Raw genomic sequence first — 23,870 nt, 5'->3', positions numbered from 1 at the left:
ACGTTAATTTAATAATAATTGATAGAAATTATTGAACAACCAATGTAATTTGAGAAAAATAATATTGAAAATAAGTTGCAATAACAATTTTGAAGAAAAAAATTTATGTAAGAACAATTTGGAAAATTAAAAATAATATGGTATAATTAACATACATATAACAATAGGCAAAAATTTGTGTGAGACAGTCTCACGGGTCGTATTTTGTGAGACATATATCTTATTTGTGTCATCCATGAAAAAATATTACTTTTTATGCTAAGATTATTACTTTTTATTGTGAATATAGGTATGGTTGATCCGTCTCACAGATAAAGATTCGTGAGACCGTCTCACAAGAGACCTACTCATAACAATATATATAATAAAAAATTAATAATATATTTGGATTTGATGATTTTAACGATATGAATGGTAAATAAAGTTAATTTTTAATGATGAAAATTTCCCATCGGCGGTTCATAATATGCTCTCCTACACCTGCTCGCACCAAATCCCGCCTCCACTAAGGCAAGCCCAAATCTCTTTGCTCTCAGCTTGCGTCTCCTCGAAACATAGTATTCAAAAATCATTCGCCGGTCCTCGTTTTTTTGTCTGAATTGGCGTCGGAAATCCGTCAAAAGCTTTTCTTCGATCGCTGATTGAATTTTTTCTACCAAATTTGGGCTTCAATTTGCTTAGGAAAGAAGACAATGGCGTCAAGCGGGAGCGAAACATCGACTTGGCGGCCGCAGGACGAGGGACTGCGGGAGATCTGTGGACTTATGGAGCATCAGATGTCTCCGTCTTCCGGTGAAAAGTCGCATATTTACCAGAAACTCCAGCAGTACTCTCAGTTTCCTGATTTCAACAATTACCTGGCATTCATTTTAGCGCGCATGGAGGTCTCTTTTTAGTTACCTAGACATTGAACTTGTGTTGGTTATGTTTGCTCACCGTTTCTGAGAAGTTACGTTTTGAATTCTATACCACGATGAAATTGGGCAACTATTATTGTGATGAATGTAATTGTTTCACGCCTCAGTCCCTTTGGAGGTGGCAGAGGCGTAGCAGGAGATTCTGCTATTTTAAATGCAATTATAGATTGTTCTATGTATAACGAGGGAACTATATGGTAGGCGGGACTGCATGTTTACGTTACTGAAAGCTGTGTAAGTAATGCCTATTGTATGAAAGTGTAATAATTGAGCATATTAAGCGGTGAATGAAAACTGGAGAATGTTTTGTGATTTGGGTTGTGATATTCTCTTGGCAATTTGGATGCCTAGTATTATTAACTAGGTGTGGTGATAGTAGGACAGGTGTGTTTCTATGTTCACAGAAACATTCAAAAAACTATGATATGGGGATCAAGAACTAATTATATGAGCTTTACAGTTTGGTCAAGGATGCTTAACCTGTGGAGTAGATACTCTTAAGAAAATGCTTAATTTTAGATATCTATGCCCATGGACCTGCAGAATGAAATTTTATGTTGTCTTAACTTTCGGGTGGATGATATTGCAGGGGAAATCGATTGAAATTAGGCAAGCAGCAGGGTTGCTTCTCAAAAATAACCTTAGAAGCGCATTAAAGACTATGCCGCCTACAAACCAGCAATACCTGAAGTCAGAGTTGTTACCTTGTATTGGAGCAGCAGATAGGCAAATCAGGTCGACGGCTGGGACTATCATCAGTACTTTTGTTCAGATTGGAGGAGTAGCAGGATGGCCTGAATTGCTGCATGCACTTGTGAAGTGCTTAGATAGTAATGATTTCAATCACATAGAAGGTGCTATGGATGCTTTGTCTAAGGTATGGATTGTCTTTATATTTAAAGTCACTCCTGAATCACTTTCCCTCAGATTTTGGCTTTTGTTTTATAGACCAACCATGTGAAAAGTCCTTCATGCACTATTTGGGGTCATCTGAATGAGTTACATTTTACCATTACATACTTCTATAGCTTTGTTGGACGCATATGGTTGATGTCTGATATTGTGAAGGCATTTCTCCGTTGTGATTATCTTGATCAAATATACATTTAAGCATGAAACCATTGTACCTTTTTTATAGCATCCGGGTCCTTTACCCTTTCCGCCACAGTCGTTCTTACTTAATGTGAGAATAATATTGGAGACAGGATTCATATAAAGGTCCAATGCTTTACTGACGTGTTTTGACATAGATTTGTGAGGATGCGCCCCATGTGCTTGATTCTGATATTCCTGGATTATCTGAACGACCCATTGACGTTTTTCTACCAAGATTCCTCCAGGTTCACACTAGTTTATTTATACATTGCTTCTCACTTCCTGTTTGTCCATTGAGTAAATAGACATATTTTACCCATGGGCTCATTATCTTAATTTGTATTATTTTGTGCAAACAGCTTTTCCAATCACCGAACATTACATTGAGGAAGCTTTCCTTGGGTTCTGTGAATCAGTACATCATGCTAATGCCTACAGTGAGTTCAACTGGATTAGTTACTTTTCCAGTTTTTATCTTTTTTCTGCATGTGACAACTTTTTTATGAAATTTACAGGTCTTATATTCATCTATGGACAAATATTTGCAAGGTTTATTTGTTCTTTCTAATGACACTGCTCCAGAAGTTAGGAAGTTGGTAAGCGATTCTTTCAGTTATCAGTTGTTAATTGGATAAAAATCAAATGATTGTTTACTTTTCATTTGTGTTGAAGTATGAAATCACCATTCGCCTCAACTATTCATGCCGGCTTCGCGCTTCCTCACACTTTTTTCTTTTTGGATGATGGTTTAATTTATACATTGAATCTTTGGTCATACTGAATTGATTTGTCAGCAAGCAGTCTGGGAATCCTATAATCACCATATGTTCATCTAAGAGAAAAATGACAAGTGCGGACTTTTGTTTACTCCATAAGGAATATATGAAGCCTTTGGCAACAATTCCTGTATGAAAATACAGCTCCACCGAAAGTAAATGGATCTATGGGATCAGACTTGTTCAATATGTCATACATACGTGTCTATCCATCGACGGATTGTTGAGCTTTTGTGATTGCATGCGTTCTTTTGGAACTTCTTTAACTTCCCCTTTTCATATTCCTGCTGTCCGTGATTTTTATTTTGGGTGGACTTTGAGAGCTTAGTTTGTGAAAGTTGCCTGTGATAATGTAGGTGTCTTTTTTCCTTTTCTTTGTGATGTTCTATTAACAGGTGTGTTCGTTTATTTTTTGCCCTTCTGTGGAACAGGTGTGTTCTGCTTTTGTTCAGCTAGTTGAAGTTCGTGCAGCTGTCCTGGAGGTGTGCATTTCTTCTCGTCGTGCTCACTTTTCTTCAATGTTCAGTTTAAAAGTCACCTTCAATCTTTTCTGATACTAAAATACATAACTAAATTTGATCTGTTATTTTTTTGGGTGTGTAATATCCCAAAAACTTTTCTTCTGCTGTCCTTGTATTAATTAGATAACCTTCTGCAGCCACATCTAAGGAATGTAATCGAATATATATTGATAGTCAACAAGGACCCCGATGATGAAGTGGCTCTAGAAGCTTGTGAATTTTGGTAAAATAGTTGTTCTGTTCATTATGTGCCTGGCATTATCGTGCTGTTTCTTTGTTGTTTGTAACTAGACGTAAAGTATGTGTTCTGTTCATTGTTGTTCGTAACTAGAGGTAAATTTCCATGTTTAATTTGCATATGCATTAGGTTTTAATATTTAGTAGGGGATGCCATCTTGTGAGTTGATCCGATATTTTTTTGCTTTCTACTCGCCTTATTGTGATTTCACCTGGCATGTTTTTGAAGCTCACAGCAATTAAGTTGGATTATTCATGATTACTTTGTTTCTTTTTTATGTTCCGCATTATTTTGATAACATATTTGATGTTTTGGTTTCAAAGTAATTTCTTTTTTTACTTGTATCTATCTCTGAATGCACACGTTTAGCCGTTCGAGCTACAATGTGTAGGTTTTAGAGTTCCAAATCTTTTTACATTTGATGAAATGATGCCTTTGATAATTCTTCCATATTCTTCAATACATTGTTGTGTCCAGGTGTCAAACGCTGTATCCTTTTGGCTAATAACATATTTCTCATTTGATTATTACTGGAGTAATAGGGGTATATACTTGCGAATCTCATTTATTAACTCCACCCCACTGGAACAAGATATGAATGTTAGAAATGACATAGTCAACTAGGTTACGGGAGTGCAAAGGCAGCTAATGCTAATTTATCATGTTGAACACTTCAAAAATGATTATGTTCTGAGCAGATCTCTTAAGATATTTAGCCCGCCGTCTTTCTGAAAGATGCCCAAGCTTTAACTTGAATGTCCATTTGCATTATTTTGTTACTTTTGGTCCTTTACCAGTTCCTTTCCTCCCATATCTGTTATTGTTTTGGTAATGCCTTTTCAACACTGTAGTGTTGAGTTCTGTACTTAAGTAGCTGGTTTTGGTCGACAGGTCAACTTACTGCGAAGCTGAATTGCCCCCTGAAAACTTGAGAGAATTTTTACCACGCCTTATTCCAGTATGTCCCCCATCAGGCTCTAATTACATCTGATGCTACTTTTTTATATCTTTCAATGAATTTAAACAACTTGTGTAGGTTTTGCTTTCAAACATGGCTTACGCTGATGATGATGAATCACTTTTGGAAGCTGAGGTTCGTAGTCTACTTCATATCTGGACTTCATCTTGATTCAAACATTAATGGAAATTAATGCTGTTTTTTTTTCACCATTTCGCTGCAGGAGGATGGATCTCTTCCTGATCGAGATCAGGTTTATTTGTCATTTTTTTCTTACTGTTACTTCAGAAATTCCCTACTGACTAAAATCACAATTTTCGCACTTATTATTTAACCCAGGATCTGAAACCTCGTTTCCATTCGTCACGTTTTCATGGATCAGAGGACGCAGAAGATGAGGTGTGTATTAACTGCTTATCTTATCTTATTGTCCAGGGAGAAACTTTGGTTTTTTTTCTTTAATTTATTTTTTGTGTGTACTTGAGTTGATTTTTTTGGAGTTGTGAGTATTTATCTGGTTTGGTTTTATTGTAGTGGATGACCTTGAACTTGTCCTGACCACATGATTGTCAATTCTATTTTTTAAATGAAGTTTATAACACATTATAATTAGTTGTATGGATTTTTTTAATTTCAGGATGATGACATTGTGAATGTTTGGAATTTAAGAAAGTGCAGCGCAGCTGCTCTGGATTTTCTCTCCAATGTTTTTGGGGATGATATCTTACCCACGTTGATGCCCATTATTGAGGTGTTTAAGTTGCTTGACGATTTAGTGTAGCTTATGCTCTTTGTTTTTCCCTTACTAGTTTCTCTACTTTATTATCTTTACTTTTGACCTGACTAAATTTCCAGGGACGAAATACTCTCATTACACGCATGCATGTAATCTCATGCATTACTATGTTAGATCCTCTGTATTGTCATTTGTGCTGCATTGCTCTGATTTCCTTTTTCGTTTTCTCTTTTTCTAATCTCTGTGAACAAATTGCATCATATGGTTTTGGATAAAAGTTATCCACAAGGAAAGAGTACGACACATTTAAGCATAACTTTAGAGGGCTGTATGCCTTTTGATGCACACACACACACACACACAGAGACACACACACACACTTCAATCTTTCTTAAATTGCAACACTCATAGTGAATATGGAGAAATTGCATAACAATTTACTGATCTACTTTAAAATATTTTATAGAGAATATTTACGGGAATACAAATTTCTGCAGTTCATGTAAATAAATGAAAATGTTGTGCATTTAATTGATCTTATTCGTTAAGCAATTCAGTTAGATAGATTGTATCCAACTTTTTTAATTCAGTTAGATAGATTGTATCCAACTTTTTTACTTTGGTATGCTTTTTAATGTATTGTTTTCAATTATTAATTGTGGAGACGGGCCATAGAATGAAGAGCGAAATGCTCGCAATTATTGATGCTAGTTGGCAAAACAATTTGAGAGGATGATTTTCATACTTTCTGCTTTTTAAATTAATCATCCAATTTTATTATGGTTTGATGACTTCTCGAGCTTTTGTAATTTTCGCATTTTCTTTTTTATGCAGACAAAGTTGACCACTGGCAGTGATGAAGCTTGGAAAGACAGGGAAGCTGCAGTTTTAGCTCTTGGTGCTATAGGTGAGGGTTGCATTAATGGACTGTATCCCCATTTGTCAGAGGTAAATGTTTTTATAAAATTAGTCAGAAATGATATTGTAGTTTTGCATTTGATACAAATCGGTCCCCCACCCTGCGCATATCACATTTTTTTCCCTTCTCAAGTTTTCTAAGTAACCTGACATTCTTAGCTCCTCAATACTTATAATATTGTCGTGAAATTACTTTCTACTGATCATATTTTACATTTCTTTGTTCCTGAATGTATCGAAACATATATTTTTAAGTGCATGATTTTCCATTAAGTTAACCACATTTTACAATATGTCAAACAACTATGCTTTATGGGCATAACACCGTAACTAAGATTTTATGTCATCTATGATTTCCGTTCCAGTTTTGTTATTTATATAACAATCTTGGCTACTCCAATGCTGTATTATATATCTCAACTTGTTTGTCATTGGTTATCTTCTACAAAAAAATTTGGGAAACAAAAATGTTAGAAATTTTGTGGGGGTCGATAATTGCCTGGGTGATGAAAGGATGAACTCAATTACGCTTTAGCTGCAGATTTGTGGGTAGCAGGGGCCAAATCATCAGATATTAAGGTTTTCAGACCTGCATGGAACTTTAGTGAAAGTACCTGACCTTACCTAAGGGTGAACTTCAGTTAGTAATCAACAATTGACCTTGGTGATTTAAATAACAGACTGCAGTGATGCTTTGCTAAGATTTTCATGTCAATGAAGTAAGGCAGGGAAGAGGTACAACATAACGAAAAACTGCAAAGGATAGCCCTTGATTCCGTGGAATATAGAAAAATAAGTATGTCATTCATCCCTGGATCTTTCACAATAATAGAGGAATTGGCTTCTTTTCACTTAGCTTAGTTAGCGATTCACTTCCCCTATTATTGTCTATTGACCAACTTTATATCGGTTGGTAAGATATCGGGCTCTCTTGTTAATACTGCTCGAGGATATTCCCCTAATGTGTACCAGTTCAGCCTTTTGTTTCTTATCCAAAAAGACCCTGTTTTTAATTCGTGACTAATAATATTGCTTTCAACTCTTTTGTCCTCTTCGCTCTCGTATTTTCTCTACCCCATGGGGAATCGCTGTCCAACAATTGTAACCCAAGTTTCAGCACCTAGATTTGAGTGTATGTTAAATGTTCTTATCTGAAGGAGGAAATTACCCTTTAAAACTCTCTTTTAGGACCCATGTTGCACAATTCAGATTACAATTCAACAAATGTGAAAATTAAGATAATATCTCTTGTTCTGAAATAGCTATGAAATTCTACCAGAAGTTACAAGGTGCAGTTATCTACCATGAATATCTCTTTCTAAATGCTTTGTTTGTTATTATATTATCTATATTTTTTGTTTGGCTTTTAAATGAATGCTATTTTCCCACTGGTTTTTCCGAGGAATGATCATTTTGTTTTATTTGCTCTTTATGATACATGTTATCAGCATTATGTATGTTGTGGTAAAAGTTTGTCTTACAATTTCAGTGGCTGAACATTGGTCTTCTGGATGTGAAGCTCAGACTTACCAATTATAACACTATTACTGGATTTTTTTGTCCTTGAATTTTTCTTGTCTATGTTTTTTGATGGCGTGATATTATACCAGTTTGTTCAAATCTTGGCCATTTCTTGGATGTGTGTTTTTTTTAACTCAATTATGAAGACTGGTTCAGCGTTTTCTTTTTTCCTTATCCTAATTTGTCTAGATAAATTGATATTCTTTTGACTTGCAGATTATTTCATTTCTGATTCCACTGCTGGATGACAAGTTTCCCCTTATACGGAGTATATCTTGTTGGACAATTTCCCGTTTCAGCAAATATATTGTACAGGTAATATAAAATAATTGTCTGGTTATTTTTTGTTTGAGATAGAGAAGGATCTTAGACTTTGCTGTTATGATGCTCTAAAGAACTCCACCCACACTGCGCTCTTTGGATTGTTTTAACTTTTAATGATTTCTAGATGTTCATTTTTTTGAATAATATTTTATAAATGAAAACTGGTAAAATTGGATTTAAGAGTAAATGGCAGTTGTTGGAATTAGTTATTTAAAATAATTGATTGCTTGATACATGAAAGAGTCCCTGTACTGCTTTTGTCCCCTTAAATCTATGTTGGATTTCTTTTTATATTTGGAGTACTGAGCCGTATTTACTTCATCAAGTTGCCTAGTTGTTGCAAAGCTAGTTCTTGTTTTGACAAATGCCTTGGTGAATATATAATTGATTTCAGTGAGTCGTTGAAGTGTAATAACATGCCACAGTTTTCGTATACATGTGGCACAAATATATCTAAAAGATATCTGTGGTTATTAACGTTAGTTTGGTCCTGGCATCTTGTATTGAAAGCAACCTTTAAGCTTATGATGAAAAATCCTTACACACTCGCGTCTTGTGCGGGAGCTAGTTTTCTTTGTTGCAGTAATCTACCACTCCAGTTTTTTTGTAACAGTTAGCTAGTGTTGTTCAAACTGGAGTATGTGTTGCCTTGAAAGTAGTGAAATGATACTCGTTTAATTCATTAGTTCAACAGAAGTGGTAATTTTAGTTTAGGAGGTCGGGCCAGGCAGAGCAGTTTTTCCTCTCCCACTATTGACTGAGCGATCCTAGCATGGGTCCTCTGTATTCCCTTCTTTTAGTGGAGTTGCTATTTCTTGGTTGACTGATACATAGATATTTTCATATGGCTCGAGTTAGTTTAATGTGCCACCTAATTTTTGTTTCGCATATTTTTTTTCCTGCCGTGTGATAATTGGTTTTCTAGATTCAGAACAATTTGTTTGTTTTCCAGGGTACTGCCCATCAAGAAGGTCATGAACAGTTTGACAAAATTCTTATTGGGCTGTTACGGAGAATATTGGATGATAACAAGCGGGTGCAAGAGGCTGCATGTTCTGCTTTTGCGACACTCGAAGAGGTTTTTTTGTTTTTAATTTTGCTGTCCTTCTTTCTAATCCACCTCTCTAGCTGTTAAACACAGCTACTGGAAGTGAATGGGAATTCAGTTCCCATTGGCCGTAACATTTTCTTTAATACGCAGGAGGCTGCAGGAGAATTGGTATCACAATTAGACATCATACTTAGGCACTTAATGTGTGCCTTTGGGAAATATCAGGTTGACTTTTGTTCCTATTGTGTTCTTGCAGAGAAGAACAAAGGAGAATTTCTTGTATATTATTTATTGATCATTATCATATTATATCTTTAAATATACACCCTTGGGAAGTCTATCCCAAGAACTAAGGAACTAGAACAATATTATCCTACCAAATTAAGAGATTATGCAATCCTATCAAATTAACTAGATTGAAATTAAATATTGCAAAATATATTTAATACTAATCTACACTACCCCTCAAGTTTGTCAATAGGTATTGAAGTAACCAAGCTTGCCTATGAGGAACTCATGAGTTTGCTCCGGAAGTACTTTTGTGAGGATGTTCGCGAGTTGATGAGTGGTAGGAACATATTCAATGCTGATAACATTTCCATCTTGAAGTGATTAGTTCAATCATGATGCACAGGATTGTGAGCTATGCTATTGGTAAACTTATTGTCACAATATTGGTGCATTGGACTCACACTTGATTTTAAAATCCTGCATCACTTTTTTATCCAGATGGTTTCTCACAATCCATGTGCTATAGCCTTGTTTTCTGCGTCTGCACTACTTTCAACCACAGACTGTTTCTTACTACGCCATGTTACTAGATTTCCCTAGACCATAGTGCAATAACCCTGATGTTGATTTTCGATTAGTGATAGAACCTGCCCAGTCTGCATCGGTGAATCCTCTTACTCTTCGATCTCTTTGCGTATAAAAGACCTCTCCCGGAATTTTGTTTCAAGTACCTCAAGATTCTATATACTGCATTCAAATGACCTTGACAAGGTGCGTGCATGTATTGGCTTACGAGATTCACTGCGAAGGCAATGTCTGGGTGATTACGAGAGAGATAAATAAGTTTCCCAAAGAGACGCTGGTATCTTCCAGTATCCATTGGTGCTCCTTCCTACATTTTTTCTTTATTCCTTTGTTCAACTGGTGTCCTACTCGGTTTGCGACCCAACACGTCTGTTTCTTCCATTAGATCCAGAGTGTATTTTATTTGGGAAACATACATCTTTCTTGCTTCTAGCAATTTCCATCCCTAGAAAGTTCTTTAGAATTCCAAGATTTTTTACTTCAAACTCCTTTGCTATCAAAAGTTTAATATCCTCCATTTCTTGATTGTCATCTCCGGTAAGGATTATGTCAACGGCATATACTATGAGGACAATGATTTTTCCTTTCTCAGAGTGTTTAACAAAGAGTGTGTGATCTGCCAGTTCTTGTACATATTTAAACCACTTTATGACCTTGGAGAATCTATCAAACCAAGTACATGGAGACTGGTTTAGTCCATACAAAGACTTGTTGAGTTTGCAAACAGTTTGTCTTCCCAGAGTTTCTTCAAAACCCGGACGTTGGCTCGTGTAGACTTCTTCCTCTAGTTCACCATTGAGAAAGACATTTTTCAAGTTGGTGCAGAGGGCAATCAATATTAGCCGCTAATGATAGAATGATACTAAATGTATTGAGCATAGCAACTGGAGCAAATGTTTCATTGTAATCAATCCAAGTCTGAGTAAATCCTCTTGCTATCAATCCTGCTTTGTACCTTTCAATAGATCTTTCTGCTTTGTATTTGGCTGTGAACACCCATTTACACGCCACTGCGTTCTTTCCTTGTGGAAGCTCCACCAACTTCCATGTATTTATTTCTTTTAAGGCTTAAGCCTCTCATTTCTTCAAGAATGGTTGTTTGCAATTCAGGTGCATCAAGGGCTGAATAGTCCCGGGGATCATGACGACAACTTTGAAGTAAAAGCACGGAATGAGGAAGACAAAAACGGATATGAGATAAAATCAGAGATGGGATTTTGAGTCCAGGATCTCACACCATTTCTTATAGCTATAGGGACGTTGAGATCAAGAGTTGTACCTGACTTCAGATCTACCATCGGATCAGATTCTTGGTTATGCTTCAGTTTTGCAATATTCTCCCCATTCCGAGATTTGTTTCGTCGTGAATAGACCTGTAGTTGTGGCGTGGGTTCTTTTCTTGGTTCTGGTACTGGGGAAACTATAGTAGATATAGTCAGAGTCGGATCAAGAATGAGAATGGTTGTGGTATTTGAATTTTCACCAAGAAAAGGTAGGGTATTCCAACAAGCTTTATCAGATATCTCCCCCTGAAGCGAAGTTGGAGAGAAATATGGCGTGTGCTGAAAAAGGTTATGTCACGAGAAACATAAGTTCTTTTTGTTTGGGGAAAGTAACAATGGTAACCTGTTTGAGTTGAAGAGTAGCCAACAAATACAATTTTGAGGGCTCTAGGATCAAGTTTGCTATGATTTTATTCATGAACGTGGACAAAAGATGTGCTCCCAAATGCTTTCAATAGAAGGCGAGAGTTAGAAATTTGTGGGAACTGAGTAACAAGAAGTGACTGTGGTATGTCAAAGTTTAATGGTCGACTGGGTAAGCGGTTTATGAGGAAAGCAATGGCGAGAATGGCATCTCCCCATAGGTACTTAGGAACATGCATGGCAAACATTATAGCATGGGCAACCTCTAACAAATGACGATTTTTTCATTTAGGAATTCCATTTTGTTGTGGGGTATCAACACAAGAGCTTTGGTATGTGATCCCATGTTCCAACAGATAACTGCCAAGAATGCTATTGAAGTGTTCCATGCCATTATCAGTATGAAACATGCGAATTTTGGTGTTAAATTGAGTTTGTACCATCTTATGGAATTCTTTAAAAATATGGGCAGTGTCGGATTTATTTTGAAGGAGATAAACCCATGTAACCCGTGTGTGATCATTTATGAAAGTTACAAACCAACATTTGCCATGAGAAGTTTGTGAGGGGCCCCATAAGTCAATGTGGATGAGGGAAAAAAGGGTAGATGGGGTACACGGCTTGGGAGAGTAAGAGATCCAAGTATGTTTTGCTAATTGACACACTTCACAAGACATCCAATAACATAATTTTCCCATTATTAGAACCAGAATCTGAAACAACTTAAGACACCAGAGACTGGCTACAATTTGACGAAACATTCTTGAAGTAGTAAAGGCATTGTGAGTCCTAGCACTGCCAATCGTTGTCCCAGAAGATAGGTCCTGAAATTTTTTTTTTTGATAGGAAACTTTAAATTTATATATTAATGTAATCTTGATACAAAAGAAGCGGATGAGTAATCCGCAAATTAGATTGAACTAATACACCGTCATCAAGATAATAAAAACTTGAAATCTCTAACAACATCTGATATCGACAAATGATTGAAGTCTTTCATATTTGTGATTGTACCCGCAACTCTGATAGGTCCTGAAATTGACAAGATAGAGACAAAAATTTAGCTACGCAGTTACTGTCAAAGGTCAATTTGCTAAGGGAGATCAAGTTGCATGTCAATGCAGGGACGTGAAGGACAGATTTCAGCAGAATATTAGTAGATAATCTAACATCGCCCATTCCAGCAACAAAAGAAAGGAACCATCTGCAATTTTTACTGTAGTACGACCAGAACAGGAGTGTAAGTGCAAAACAAATGGGAGTCTCCTGTCATAGGGTCGGAAGCTCCGGTGTCCACAATCCAGTAATTTTGAACACTAGAATGAAAGCTAGAGTGAGTATTACCGGATTGGGTTAGAGAGCATGACCCAACAGTAGGGCTATAAGAAGGATTAAGTGCTGTTTGGCGAAGAAGACGACAATATTCCTCAATCCGCTCAATTTGTTCCTTAGTGAAAGGTGCTGAAATTTCAGAGATGCGCGGCTGCTCTTGGGTTGATTAAGTTTGAAGAGCACGGCTATCAGTCATCTTTTCCGGCTGTCAATTTGGTGGTTTCCCATATATATCCCAACACGTATCCTTGGTATAACCAGGACGATTACAGTGGTCATACCAGGGACGTTTTCCATGACGTTGAGGGTGGTTTGAAGACTTGTTTGTCACAAGGGCAGAAGCATCAGAACCTGCTGGGGAGAGGTTATTATCATCAGGGAGCATCACTTCGCGACACATTTCCTCACGTCGCACTTCGGCAAAAGCATCTTCAGGTGAGGGAAAGGGATCACGCGACACCACACGTCCTTGAACATCATCCTTATTGTTGTTAAGACCTGCCAGAAAGTCAAAAACTGAAACGACCTCGATTTTTTTTTCTAATCATAAATTCTAAAATACTAAATAAAATAACTCTACTATTTCTAACAATCATAATAAATTAACATATGAATTATCAAGTGCATAAAATAAATCCTAAATCATCAATTAACCAAAATTCTTAAATCGACCTTTAAAAGATCAACTAACAATAAATGAAGCATAAAAACATCTATAATAAAAATCCTTAACATAAATCTTTAAATCATTAACCTATCTAGTTAGTGCGGAAACATATAGGTCCTCGGGTGTGTACTGCTGCACTCGATCCACTCAATCGTCAACGCCTCCCATAAATCATCAAATCCTGCATCATACAAACCTAGTGAGTCTAAAAACTCAGCACGTTCTAAATATGGATAGCAAATAATACATATACAATCACATGCATTAAAAATCATATTTTATTTAAAATAGCTTTTAAAAATAAATAAACCATAAATCGTAAAATCATTTTAAAATACCCTTGAGCATAACTAAATCATTTAAAATAAGCTTTGAGCATAAATAAATCAGTTTAAAAATAGCTTTAATCATCACCATGAATCATATATCATAAAATCATTTTAATCATAAGCTTTCAATCATATATCATTTTGGGTGAATTTTGATGCTTGAAAGTTAATAACTTTTATCCTTTGGTCGACTGCAGTCTTAGCTCCACATGGTCCATGGGGGTGTGCACTAGGCTCCACCGTGGAAATACGATCGTCGGGGCTTCCTCGGGGGCTTTCTCCCATAGACGGGCTCCCTCCGGGGCCTTTCCTATAGATGGGCTCCTTCTGGGGCTTTCTCTCATAAATGGGCTTCCTCTGGGGCCTTTTCCTCTCACGACATCCCCACAAAATTGTAAGTTCACCGTTCCTTCTTAAAACGGATCCCCCACATATCATATATCATTTGTCACAGTCAATTCACATCACTCAAAATATTTTTCCCTTTCCTTTAAAAATCATAAAATAGCATAACTTTCCAAAAATAACATTTTAAACAGTATAAATTGCACATCTTTTCCAAAAATCATAAAATAACATATTATCATCAAAATCATCATTTTACAAGCATTATGATTCTTCGGGACGCTGCCAAGCGTTTTCGTTTTTTCCTAAGTGTAAAATTACCGTTTTGTCCCTGGACGTAAAAATTCTCGAATTTATCTTTTTCTCACATTCAATGACATGGGATTATTCTAAATAATTATTTAAGCTTAAATATAATTTTTCATAATTTTATAAAGCTTAAAACTAGGCTTTTCAATTAATTCTTTATTTAACGTTTTGTGTGGCGATTATCCCAAATAAATCCAAAACTCGTTATTTTGATCCCAACTAAACATAACATTTTTATTATTTATTCTACCCTTGTGAGCCATGAATCACACTCGTGGTCCCATGGTTTCAATTTTTTCCTTATTAAATTCGAAATATGACCCCTTATCGAACCACCCGAGCCATCTTCCAATTTACTCGAGCCACGGTCGAGCCACCCCGAGCCAACCCAGAGCCAACCCACCTAGGCACCCTCCTAACCAGCCCTGACCCATAGAACCTAGCCCTATCTCGCTCAAACCCTGCTGGAAAAAACCGAAACCAAAATCTTTACACATGGTGATTCACGCTCAAGGACTCCTAGCCAAAACCAGGACACTTCCAGCCGAGCCACCACCGAGCCCACCTAACCCTAACCGACCCTGGACCACGCCCAGACCCAGCCTAGACCAGCCCAAGCCCCTGAACCCAGCAACGAAGCTCCTGAAGCCAAGTACAACAATTTGCGCGTCAAAGATCCCCCATGCCTCCCTCGAGACCTGGTCGAACCCCTAAGCCCCATGCATAGAGATCGAGCCACTTGAATCTGCAACCCAACAACAACCCACGGCTCCTTCACGATAAATTCCTACGGTTCCAGCTTGTTTCCTCTATTATTTTATCATGTTTTGTCCATAAATCAATCATACTTTATTATGTATTGGCAACGTACTCGTTGGATTCAAAAAAACGTTTTTAAAACAAACTTGAAATCATCAAAGCTTTGAAAATACGTAACGTACCGTAAAATAATCGAACACCATTATTTTTCATGCATGATCTTTTTTTTGTAACGACCATGGGCTATCGGGCTCCTTCGGGAGCCTTGTCCCGTCTTGGGGTTCCCACTGGGTCCTTTTCCCTCACGGGCTTTCCCATGCGTCATTACTCATAGAACTTCTCTAGTCCAGGCACTGGAGCTTTTACCTTCCCAGGATTAGAACCCAAGACCTCTTAGACTTATATAGATCTTGGCAGCAATCCTTAGCTCAACTGGTACCAAGTCTCTTTGAACTATGTACTTATGCCAGGAGGTCATGGGTCCGAGACTTGGGGAGGTACCGCTCCACCAACCAAGTGTGGAGAGTTCTATGAGTAATGACTCATGAGAAAGCCCGTGAGGGAAAAGGCCCTATTGGGAACCCAAGACGGGACAAGGCCCCCGAGGAAGCCCAAGATCGGAATAGCTCATGGTCGTTACAATAAAAAGTGCCTTTTTTTGTAACGATCATGGGCCATTAGGCTGAACCAACATGGGCCTCGGCCCATACCTATGCACCACTACTGATCATGGGTCGTTAGGATGTCCAGCATGGGCCTCGACCCATGCCCATGCACCGCCACTCATAGAATATCCCACTCCTGGAAAGTGGTTTCTTTCGCCTTCCCCAACACTTGAACCCAGGACCTCCGGGCATAAGTACATGCCTATGCTGGACATCCTAACGACCCATGATCAGTAGTGGTGTATGGGTATGGGCCGAGGCCCATGTTGGTTCATCCTAATGGCCCATAATCGTTACAAAAACTCTTGCTTTTTCAACATTGGCTCGTAGCTTCACAATATGGTCAGCGCATATGGTGGAGGTCTCAAGGAATAGATCCAATTCCTGCCATAGATCATGAAGGTCAGAGAAATTTTGAGTCACAAAATTAGATCCTTGTTTCATTTCCTTCAGCTTCGAAATAGATCAGAATGCATCTTTCGCGCCACATCCTAGACTTCTTTGGCTGTCATGAACCACAAATATCAACGGCTGATATTGGGCACATGGAATTGATTAACCAGGCTAGAACCATTGAATTCCGGCCAATTAGTTATTGTAGGTGGGATCAGACTAGCTTGGGGTGCTTCAAATCACCAGTAAGATACCCTAATTTGCCACTGCCACAAATCACAATCTTTACAAATTGTGCCCACTGCCGATACTTTTTCCCATTAAGCCGATGAGAGGTAACTTGTAGGGCAGACAGTTCGTTTCCGGAAAGAGACGCAATCTGCCCAGAATTTTTTCCGACCACGCTTCGCTAGAGGATTTTGAAGACATCGAAGACTAGACGATGAGGAAACGAGAAAAAATAATCGGTGAAATGGAATGGAACACCGGCTCGTGGTACCATGCAGAGGAGAATTTCGTGTATATTATTTATGAATCAGATTACACCTTTAAATATGCACCAGTGGAAAGTCTATCCCAAGAATTAAGGAACTACATAATATTATCCGACCAAATTAAGAGATTATGCTAGCCTATCAAATCAACTAGATTGAAATTAATTAAAGATTACCAAATATATTTGATACTAATCTACAGCTCTGTTCTGTTTCAATGCTATCAAATGAGAGATCATAACTTTTTATTAATGCATGTGCATTAGAAGTTCCACTTGAATTTCTAGTTTCTTCTCTGCTGCACTCTTAATTTTTTATTCTTTTGTAAAATTTGAGATCAAATTTTACAGAGACGAAACCTTAGAATTGTATATGATGCTATTGGAACGTTAGCAGATGCTGTTGGAGGGGAACTAAATCAGGTAAAACTAATGTAAAAGCTTTCACTTCTCTTACCTCATTTACATTTTATACTCATTTTCTTTTTTATGTCCATGGAGGAATAAACTCTCCCTCACACAGCACCGTATTAACAAATATTGCTGCTTCATATTTTGATGATTGCAGCCCCAATATCTTGAAATCTTGATGCCCCCATTAATTGCAAAGTGGCAGCAGCTATCGAATTCTGACAAAGATCTTTTTCCACTGTTGGAATGCTTTACATCAATAGCCCAGGTACTTTTATCACCTTGTACGCGACGACATCAAAAAATAGCATTCTAAAATCTAAACTTCTTATAAAATTTGATGACTCGATTCATTTTGTATATCATGGCGATAAATTTTTTGAAACTTGATAATTAGAGCTGGCAAAGGCACTGACATTTACTTTGAATAAACCATGCTTAAATACCGCAAGTCCGCAAGTCCAAGTCTTTTTATACTATGTTAACAACTGCCTTACTGTCCCTCAATTTTTCTTTCATCTCACACATGGCTTATAATCTTATGATGCTGACACAACTTTTAATTTTCTTCATTTTGTTGTGATTGTCTAAGTTGTTAAAGTTGTATGTGTATTGGCAATCAGAAGCATTGTTAAGACTTTACTGGAAACTTTCTGATGTTTAGAGAATAGTCTTTTTTTTGCATTTAAATTGACTATGCACATGATTCAACAGTGTGTTTTTGTTCTGACTGAATACTTTGTTTTTTGCGTGATTGTGACTTAGCTATGATGGTAGTCAGAATTAATAATGTGTTCTTTTGGCAGGCACTAGGAGCTGGTTTTTCGCATTTTGCACAGCCAGTGTTTCAGAGATGCATCGATATCATCCAGACTCAACGACTGGCTAAGGTTTGATGTTGCGTGATATCTTTTCACTGAGTAATTGGCTCAAGGTTGTCATTTTGTTGGCATCTAGAGAAGTATTTACCAACAATTTACCTATGTATGTTAAACTTCAATCTTTCATCCTTATGATTTGATCATGTAGATACTCTTTCCAGTATCATTCTGTGGTCTTGCTCTAACTTTTTCGCTGGATATGCAAGACTCTTCAGATTTCCAGGCAGCCTGTGGAGACATGATGATTAAGAATTTAATGTCCCTTGTTTAGAATATATGCAAGTGTCTTCTGTGTATTTTTGTTTGGCAATATCATATAAATTTGCAACTGGAGACTGCATCTGACTTTGAGTGTACTGGTCCCCATTCTTACTGAGCCCACCCACCCTTTTTTGTGGAATATTGATTTGGTGTTCATGTTTATCTAGATCATTTCTGTGGCACTTGTCCTATTCTGTGTTGATTCTGCTCTATACATAGCGTTACTCTTGAAGCAAGTGAGCAAAATCAACACATTTGCTCACTTAAAACTTGTCCGAGTGATTGAAGCTTTCTTTCAGGTTGATCCTGTTTCAGCTGGTGCACAGTATGATAAAGAGTTTATTGTTTGCTCTTTGGATCTTCTCTCTGGCCTGGCTGAGGGTCTTGGTGCAGGGATAGAGAGTTTGGTACTCCCATTTTCCATACTCCTTTTTACATGATACCACACCATATCTTTGTATTTGTGTATGTGGGCCCTTCCTCTAGTTTATTATGGGGGAAATATTGAAAATGATGGAGACGAAAAAAATGATAATTATTTGATAGTGTAGAGTGTTCGCTGTCAATCTATCTGAATCTTTAAAATCTTTCTTTTTTTTCATTCATTAATTTGTGGGAGAACGTATCCAAAATGCATATGCGTACGCTAGACATATATTAGGTAATAAAGAAGGGCCAGAGAACACCCAAGACTAACTTAAAAAATATATAGATTCTAATAGCGGGGTGCATAAAATCTGGGAATCCAAAACATCCCACACATCTAATCCAAAAAATCAGTTCGATCAAATATCCATTATTATCGAATCAAAATTTTCCGGATATGCAGTGTTACTGGATATGATATAGGTATCAAATTCTAATATCTGTGGATATTGATAGCATTTGTTTCAGAGTCAGGAATTTATGATGTTTTGATGATCATATGTTGTTTGAGTTTGTATTATATTTAACTTTTCTTGATATATTTTTAAACTTTAAGAATTGCAAACTAATGATATAAGAATTATGGGAACCTAGTGGCTACAGGCTGAAAATTTTGTTTTTGAACTTTATATGTTTAGTATTATATTATAAATGTTTTATAATTTGAAATCTTAAAATAAAGTTAGTCAGGTTGGATAACTGTGGTATAGCATCCAAAAAAAAGGCGAATATCCACTTGGAAAAATCTATTTTTGGTAGAGTTCCTGATCTGAATTATCCGTGCTTATATGGTTGTGTATTATAACATTTTTCCCTTTATAATTTGTGTTGTAGATTTCACAGAGTAATTTAAGAGACATGCTACTGCAGTGTTGTGTGGATGATGCATATGATATTCGCCAAAGTGCTTTTGCATTGCTTGGGGATCTTGCTAGAGTAAGTTGATAAGTATATCGAAGCTTCGATCCACCTGTCAAGCTATGTTCTTTGTATCCTGATCTTTTTGAGGGCGTCTATAGATTCTCTCTTCCCTGTGACAGTTTATTGCAATTGAACAATATTATGCATGTATTGCATGCATACATACACATATGTGCGGGAGTGCGCATGTACGTGTCTGCGCTCTTCCTCCCATTTAACTTCTAACGTATTTATATTAAGCTATATATTGGAGCAACCCAATAATCAGAATGTTTTTATTGACTTGATCAGGTTTGTCCAGTTTATTTGCATCTCGTTTATATGAATTTCTCGACGTTTTTATCTATAGTGACATTTTATTGCAATTAAACTATGTTATGTATGTATTGCATGCGCACATGCACACATATATGTGCGGGAGTGCGCACCACGTGTTTGCGCTCTTCCTCCCTATTAAATTCTAACGTATTTATATTAAGCTATATATTGGTGCAATCCAATAATCAGGATGTTTTTATTGACTTGACCAGGTTTGTCCAGTTCATTTGCATTCTCGTGTATCTGAATTTCTTGATGTTGCTGCCAAGCAATTGGTAAGTAGACCAGCATTTTCTTTAATTACTTCACTTTTTTAGCTTTATGTTTTTCATTAATGTTTGTTCATAACAGAACACTCCCAAGCTGAAGGAAACCTTGTCTGTTGCCAATAATGCATGTTGGGCTATTGGAGAACTTGCAATAAAGGTATGTCTATTTGTTTTGCATAGAACTTTATTTGTTGTGCTTACAATATGCCTCTAGGAATATTTTCTGTGTTCATGTAGAGAACCAGGCTGGCACTACCATGACATTATTTTGACGCATGCTAACACTTGCCATTTTCTTCCTATAGCATTTCATTTCTATTATAATGTGCATCCTTCATCAATTTTCAAATTCTGATTTCATTGATACCTGTCTTCCGGGTTTTCATGTGTTTGAGCACCATGTTTTCTTTTGCTGGAGTTGGTCATGACGGCATTGGTTGTGGTCTTCACTTGTGTCTTTACTAACTTTAGAGTTTTGAAGATGTTCTGCTTCTTCGAATGTAATTCAATGAAAAAATGTCCAATATGTTTAAAAAAATTTAGAGAAATTGGAAATGAATTATATACTTTAATAGAAGAAATCTTTGGCCGTATGTTGCTGTAGTATATTATGAGATGCCATTAAAATATGAAGTGCTTTCTTAGAACTGGTGGTTACAAAATTATTGCTTTAAACAACCAAATTCTACCCCTGAAGTGAGTCAATGCCATTAGTTTGTTGCTTTCAATTATCTGTTTAAATCAATCACTCCTGTTACAATAACTTGCAATGGCAAAGCTTCTCTTTTCATCTCCTTTTTTTTTCCTGGAGACACCGATTTCAAGTTGCTTATCACATTTTTCATGTGTCATTCACATTTTGTTTTCAATCTGTTCATGCTAATTGTATTTTTTTTTTTTGGTTTGTGGAATGCTTTTGATTACTTTGGTTTTGTTTTCTTAATTGCAGTTTCACAAGGAGGTATCTCCTGTTGTTCTAAGTGTGATCTCATGCTTGGTTCCAATCCTTCAACATCCTAAGGTAATCGGCTGCCTCTTTGCTTCACCTTTTGTTTTATAAAGTTTTCTGTGGCTCACCTATGCTTAACTTTAATCATTTTCCGTTGAACCTGAACTTGATTTTGTAAATTGTCGATCTATACCTTTATTTTTGTCCAAATTGTTAAATCGAGGAAAGTGCAATATCTGGGTTTATCTCTATTGTTTGCCAGGGAAAATTTAAAGATATCAGAGTAGTTATGTTTCCCTTTTTCCTTTTCCTAATATTGTACCAAGCCACATTCAGTGCAACTCATCGCACAGAAAAGATTAGAGAAAATCAAACTTGACTAGACAAATCCTCTCTTGGTTTATTTACATTGTGAAGGACCTGAACAAATCGCTCGTAGAAAATAGTGCCATTACACTTGGAAGACTTGCATGGGTTTGTCCGGAGCTTGTTTCACCACACATGGATCATTTCATGCAGTCATGGTGTATTGCTTTGTCCATGTAAGTTATTTACTTTTTGATTAACTCATGATTAATGAAGTTTCAGTGTGTACAGGAGTGCTCATTCCATCAAGTTTACATATGTGAAATAGATGTGGTCGTGAAAACTCATGGATTATATTTCTACATTTATGGTTAATGAATGATTTCTTGATCGACAGTTGTCTTGTGCTTATGCTCCTGTTAGTGAAACTGCTGGTTGCAAACTAGAGATTTGTAACCGTCTTTAACTGAATATAGCACGTGACTTCGTATTTGCTAAGTTGTTTACCAACTGTACATTGATAAGGACTATGAAGTGCAAGATATTTTTATTTGTTTTCACTTTTGCAAGTTAGCTTGGTGTATAAGATCTAAATTGTCATTTTATCTTAATCCAAATCTTTTATTTCTCTCTGTTTGTCTTACAGGATTCGTGATGATATTGAAAAGGAAGATGCTTTTAGAGGTCTATGTGCAATTGTAGGCATTTACCTATGCTGATACTCCAATGAGGTTCAGTCCGTCACTTTTATATCGCCCATCACTTTGTGTGTCTGATGTCTGTCAGGTTAGAGCAAATCCATCTGGGGCTGTACATTCACTTGTTTTCATGTGCAAGGCCATTGCAAGTTGGCATGTGAGTCACTTATAACCGTAGTGTCTAACTTTCCGTATAAAAGGACAAATGTTTTTTTCCCTTTCTCATCTTCTGTCTTTCCTAGGAAATAAGGAGCGAGGACTTGCATAATGAAGTCTCCCAGGTTCTACATGGCTATAAACAAGTAAGTGATTCCTTGTTGATATTTAAGTTCTCATTTTCATCACCGAGAACCTGATATTTAATTTCGTTGAACAAGACTTTTATGCCCCACTCCACAACAAAATGTAAAACCACAGATCTCTTCAATTGGCAAAGAGTTTCAATGCTCGGTCAAAAAAACTTTAGAAAATAATGAACTGAAATACTCAAGAGGAAAGTGGTTAGTTGAGAATGGGCATCAAGTATGTTACAAAACCCAGATCTCCCCTCCCCCTTTTGTGGCGGCAGGTGGCGTCTTGTTCCTACACACTCACCCACCCACCCTGAATAAAAAGACAAAAAAAATGTATGCGATGTTTGCATATGTTGCAAAACCCAGATCTCCCCTCCCCCTTTTGCGGCGGCTGGTGGCATTTAATTCGGTTCACACCACACCCACCCTCAAAAGAGAAGACACAAAAATGTTTGTGCTGGTTTGCATCATGTGAATGTGATCCTGTTTATGTGATGAGAGGTAATTAACAAAACTCTGACGCATTTCTCAACCACTTGAGACATTGCCAGATGCTTAAAAACGGAGCATGGGAACAATGCATGTCTGCCTTGGAGCCACCTGTGAAAGAACGGTTATCAAAGTATCAAGTATAGGAATCTTTATGGTGATGAATGTTTGTTTGTTCTATGCTGGAGACCATCGTCCATGACTGCTTCAGAACTGTACGTTCATTTAAAGCATGTTTCTGATAGTTGTAGAGCCATTTTCAGCCTGGGATGGGTCATGTTTTCCAACGTGTTCTCATTGAAGTGCTTGAAGTGTTTATGCAATCTTTTTATCGGAAACTAGAAGCTGTGGCCTGAGACTTCGGTTTCCTGGACAGGGCCGTGCTGTGTCAAAATTTTACACTTCCATTGGTTGAACACATATTAGAGGTATCTGGAGTTTCGATATATAGCTTTGGCTTCTTGGTCATCATTCCTGAATTCTTTGAGGTTCTGGTCGGGTAAAAACTAGTCGAGTTTTGTCAGAAAAACGCGTCAAATACATTTCTTGGGGGTATTGAGAGATGTTGACATTGTTACCCATCCGGTTTTACTTGTGACAACAATAAACTATATACATAGCTTTGAATGTGGTGTTTTAGTCGGATGAGTTAAATGTATGCGTAAAGGTATCAAAAGTCGTACTCCGAGTCCCATTTCCAAGCAATGATTTTTGGGTTTTCTTTCAGATGGATTGGGTTCTTGGAAGACCATGTGTTAGTTTAGAAACGACAAGATGCATTGATTTTGGCACCTCATTGGTTGCTTCACATACATGATTCAGTCTTCTATCTTTTGTTG

At 37.1% G+C, this 23,870-nt stretch overlaps 1 protein-coding gene and 1 long non-coding RNA gene across 3 annotated transcripts; both read left to right on the top strand.

The window, feature by feature from the left end:
• Positions 1-490: 490 nt before the first annotated feature.
• On the top strand, positions 491-23,870 carry LOC140989022 (transportin-1-like). 2 transcript variants are annotated; one of them, XM_073458179.1, is made up of 29 exons: positions 491-884; positions 1,507-1,794; positions 2,168-2,257; positions 2,372-2,449; positions 2,528-2,608; positions 3,220-3,270; positions 3,447-3,532; positions 4,439-4,505; positions 4,584-4,640; positions 4,729-4,758; positions 4,845-4,900; positions 5,142-5,256; positions 6,076-6,189; positions 7,897-7,995; positions 8,957-9,082; positions 9,206-9,280; positions 17,161-17,232; positions 17,378-17,488; positions 18,027-18,110; positions 18,662-18,769; positions 19,623-19,724; positions 20,240-20,302; positions 20,379-20,453; positions 21,246-21,317; positions 21,663-21,787; positions 22,198-22,249; positions 22,338-22,406; positions 22,492-22,551; positions 23,094-23,870. In XM_073458179.1, exons 1-29 carry the CDS (start codon positions 693-695, stop codon positions 23,175-23,177), a joined length of 2,682 nt encoding a protein of 893 aa, XP_073314280.1. In that variant the 5' UTR covers positions 491-692; the 3' UTR covers positions 23,178-23,870. The 2 variants fall into 2 exon arrangements, with proteins under 2 accessions (XP_073314280.1, XP_073314279.1); XM_073458178.1 differs by having other exon boundaries at positions 4,845-4,904; positions 5,143-5,256.
• Positions 9,951-12,713, top strand: LOC140989023 (uncharacterized). Its single transcript, XR_012177406.1, has 2 exons — positions 9,951-12,338; positions 12,547-12,713. It is a non-coding gene; the product is annotated as an uncharacterized lncRNA (long non-coding RNA).

This window comes from Primulina huaijiensis, chromosome 11 (assembly GCF_012295235.1).
Source record: "Primulina huaijiensis isolate GDHJ02 chromosome 11, ASM1229523v2, whole genome shotgun sequence".
NCBI lineage: Eukaryota > Viridiplantae > Streptophyta > Magnoliopsida > Lamiales > Gesneriaceae > Primulina > Primulina huaijiensis.
This window is presented reverse-complemented; position numbering and strand designations above follow the sequence as displayed.

Excerpts from the sequence above, each read along its gene's own strand:
- LOC140989022 (XM_073458178.1), top strand. The coding sequence starts at position 693 with ATGGCGTCAAGCGGGAGCGAAACATCGACTTGGCGGCCGCAGGACGAG. Across the intron at positions 9,083-9,205 it reads CTTTTGCGACACTCGAAGAG|GAGGCTGCAGGAGAATTGGT; the intron begins GTTTTTTTGTTT and ends TTTAATACGCAG. Across the intron at positions 22,250-22,337 it reads TTAGAGGTCTATGTGCAATT|GTTAGAGCAAATCCATCTGG; the intron begins GTAGGCATTTAC and ends GATGTCTGTCAG.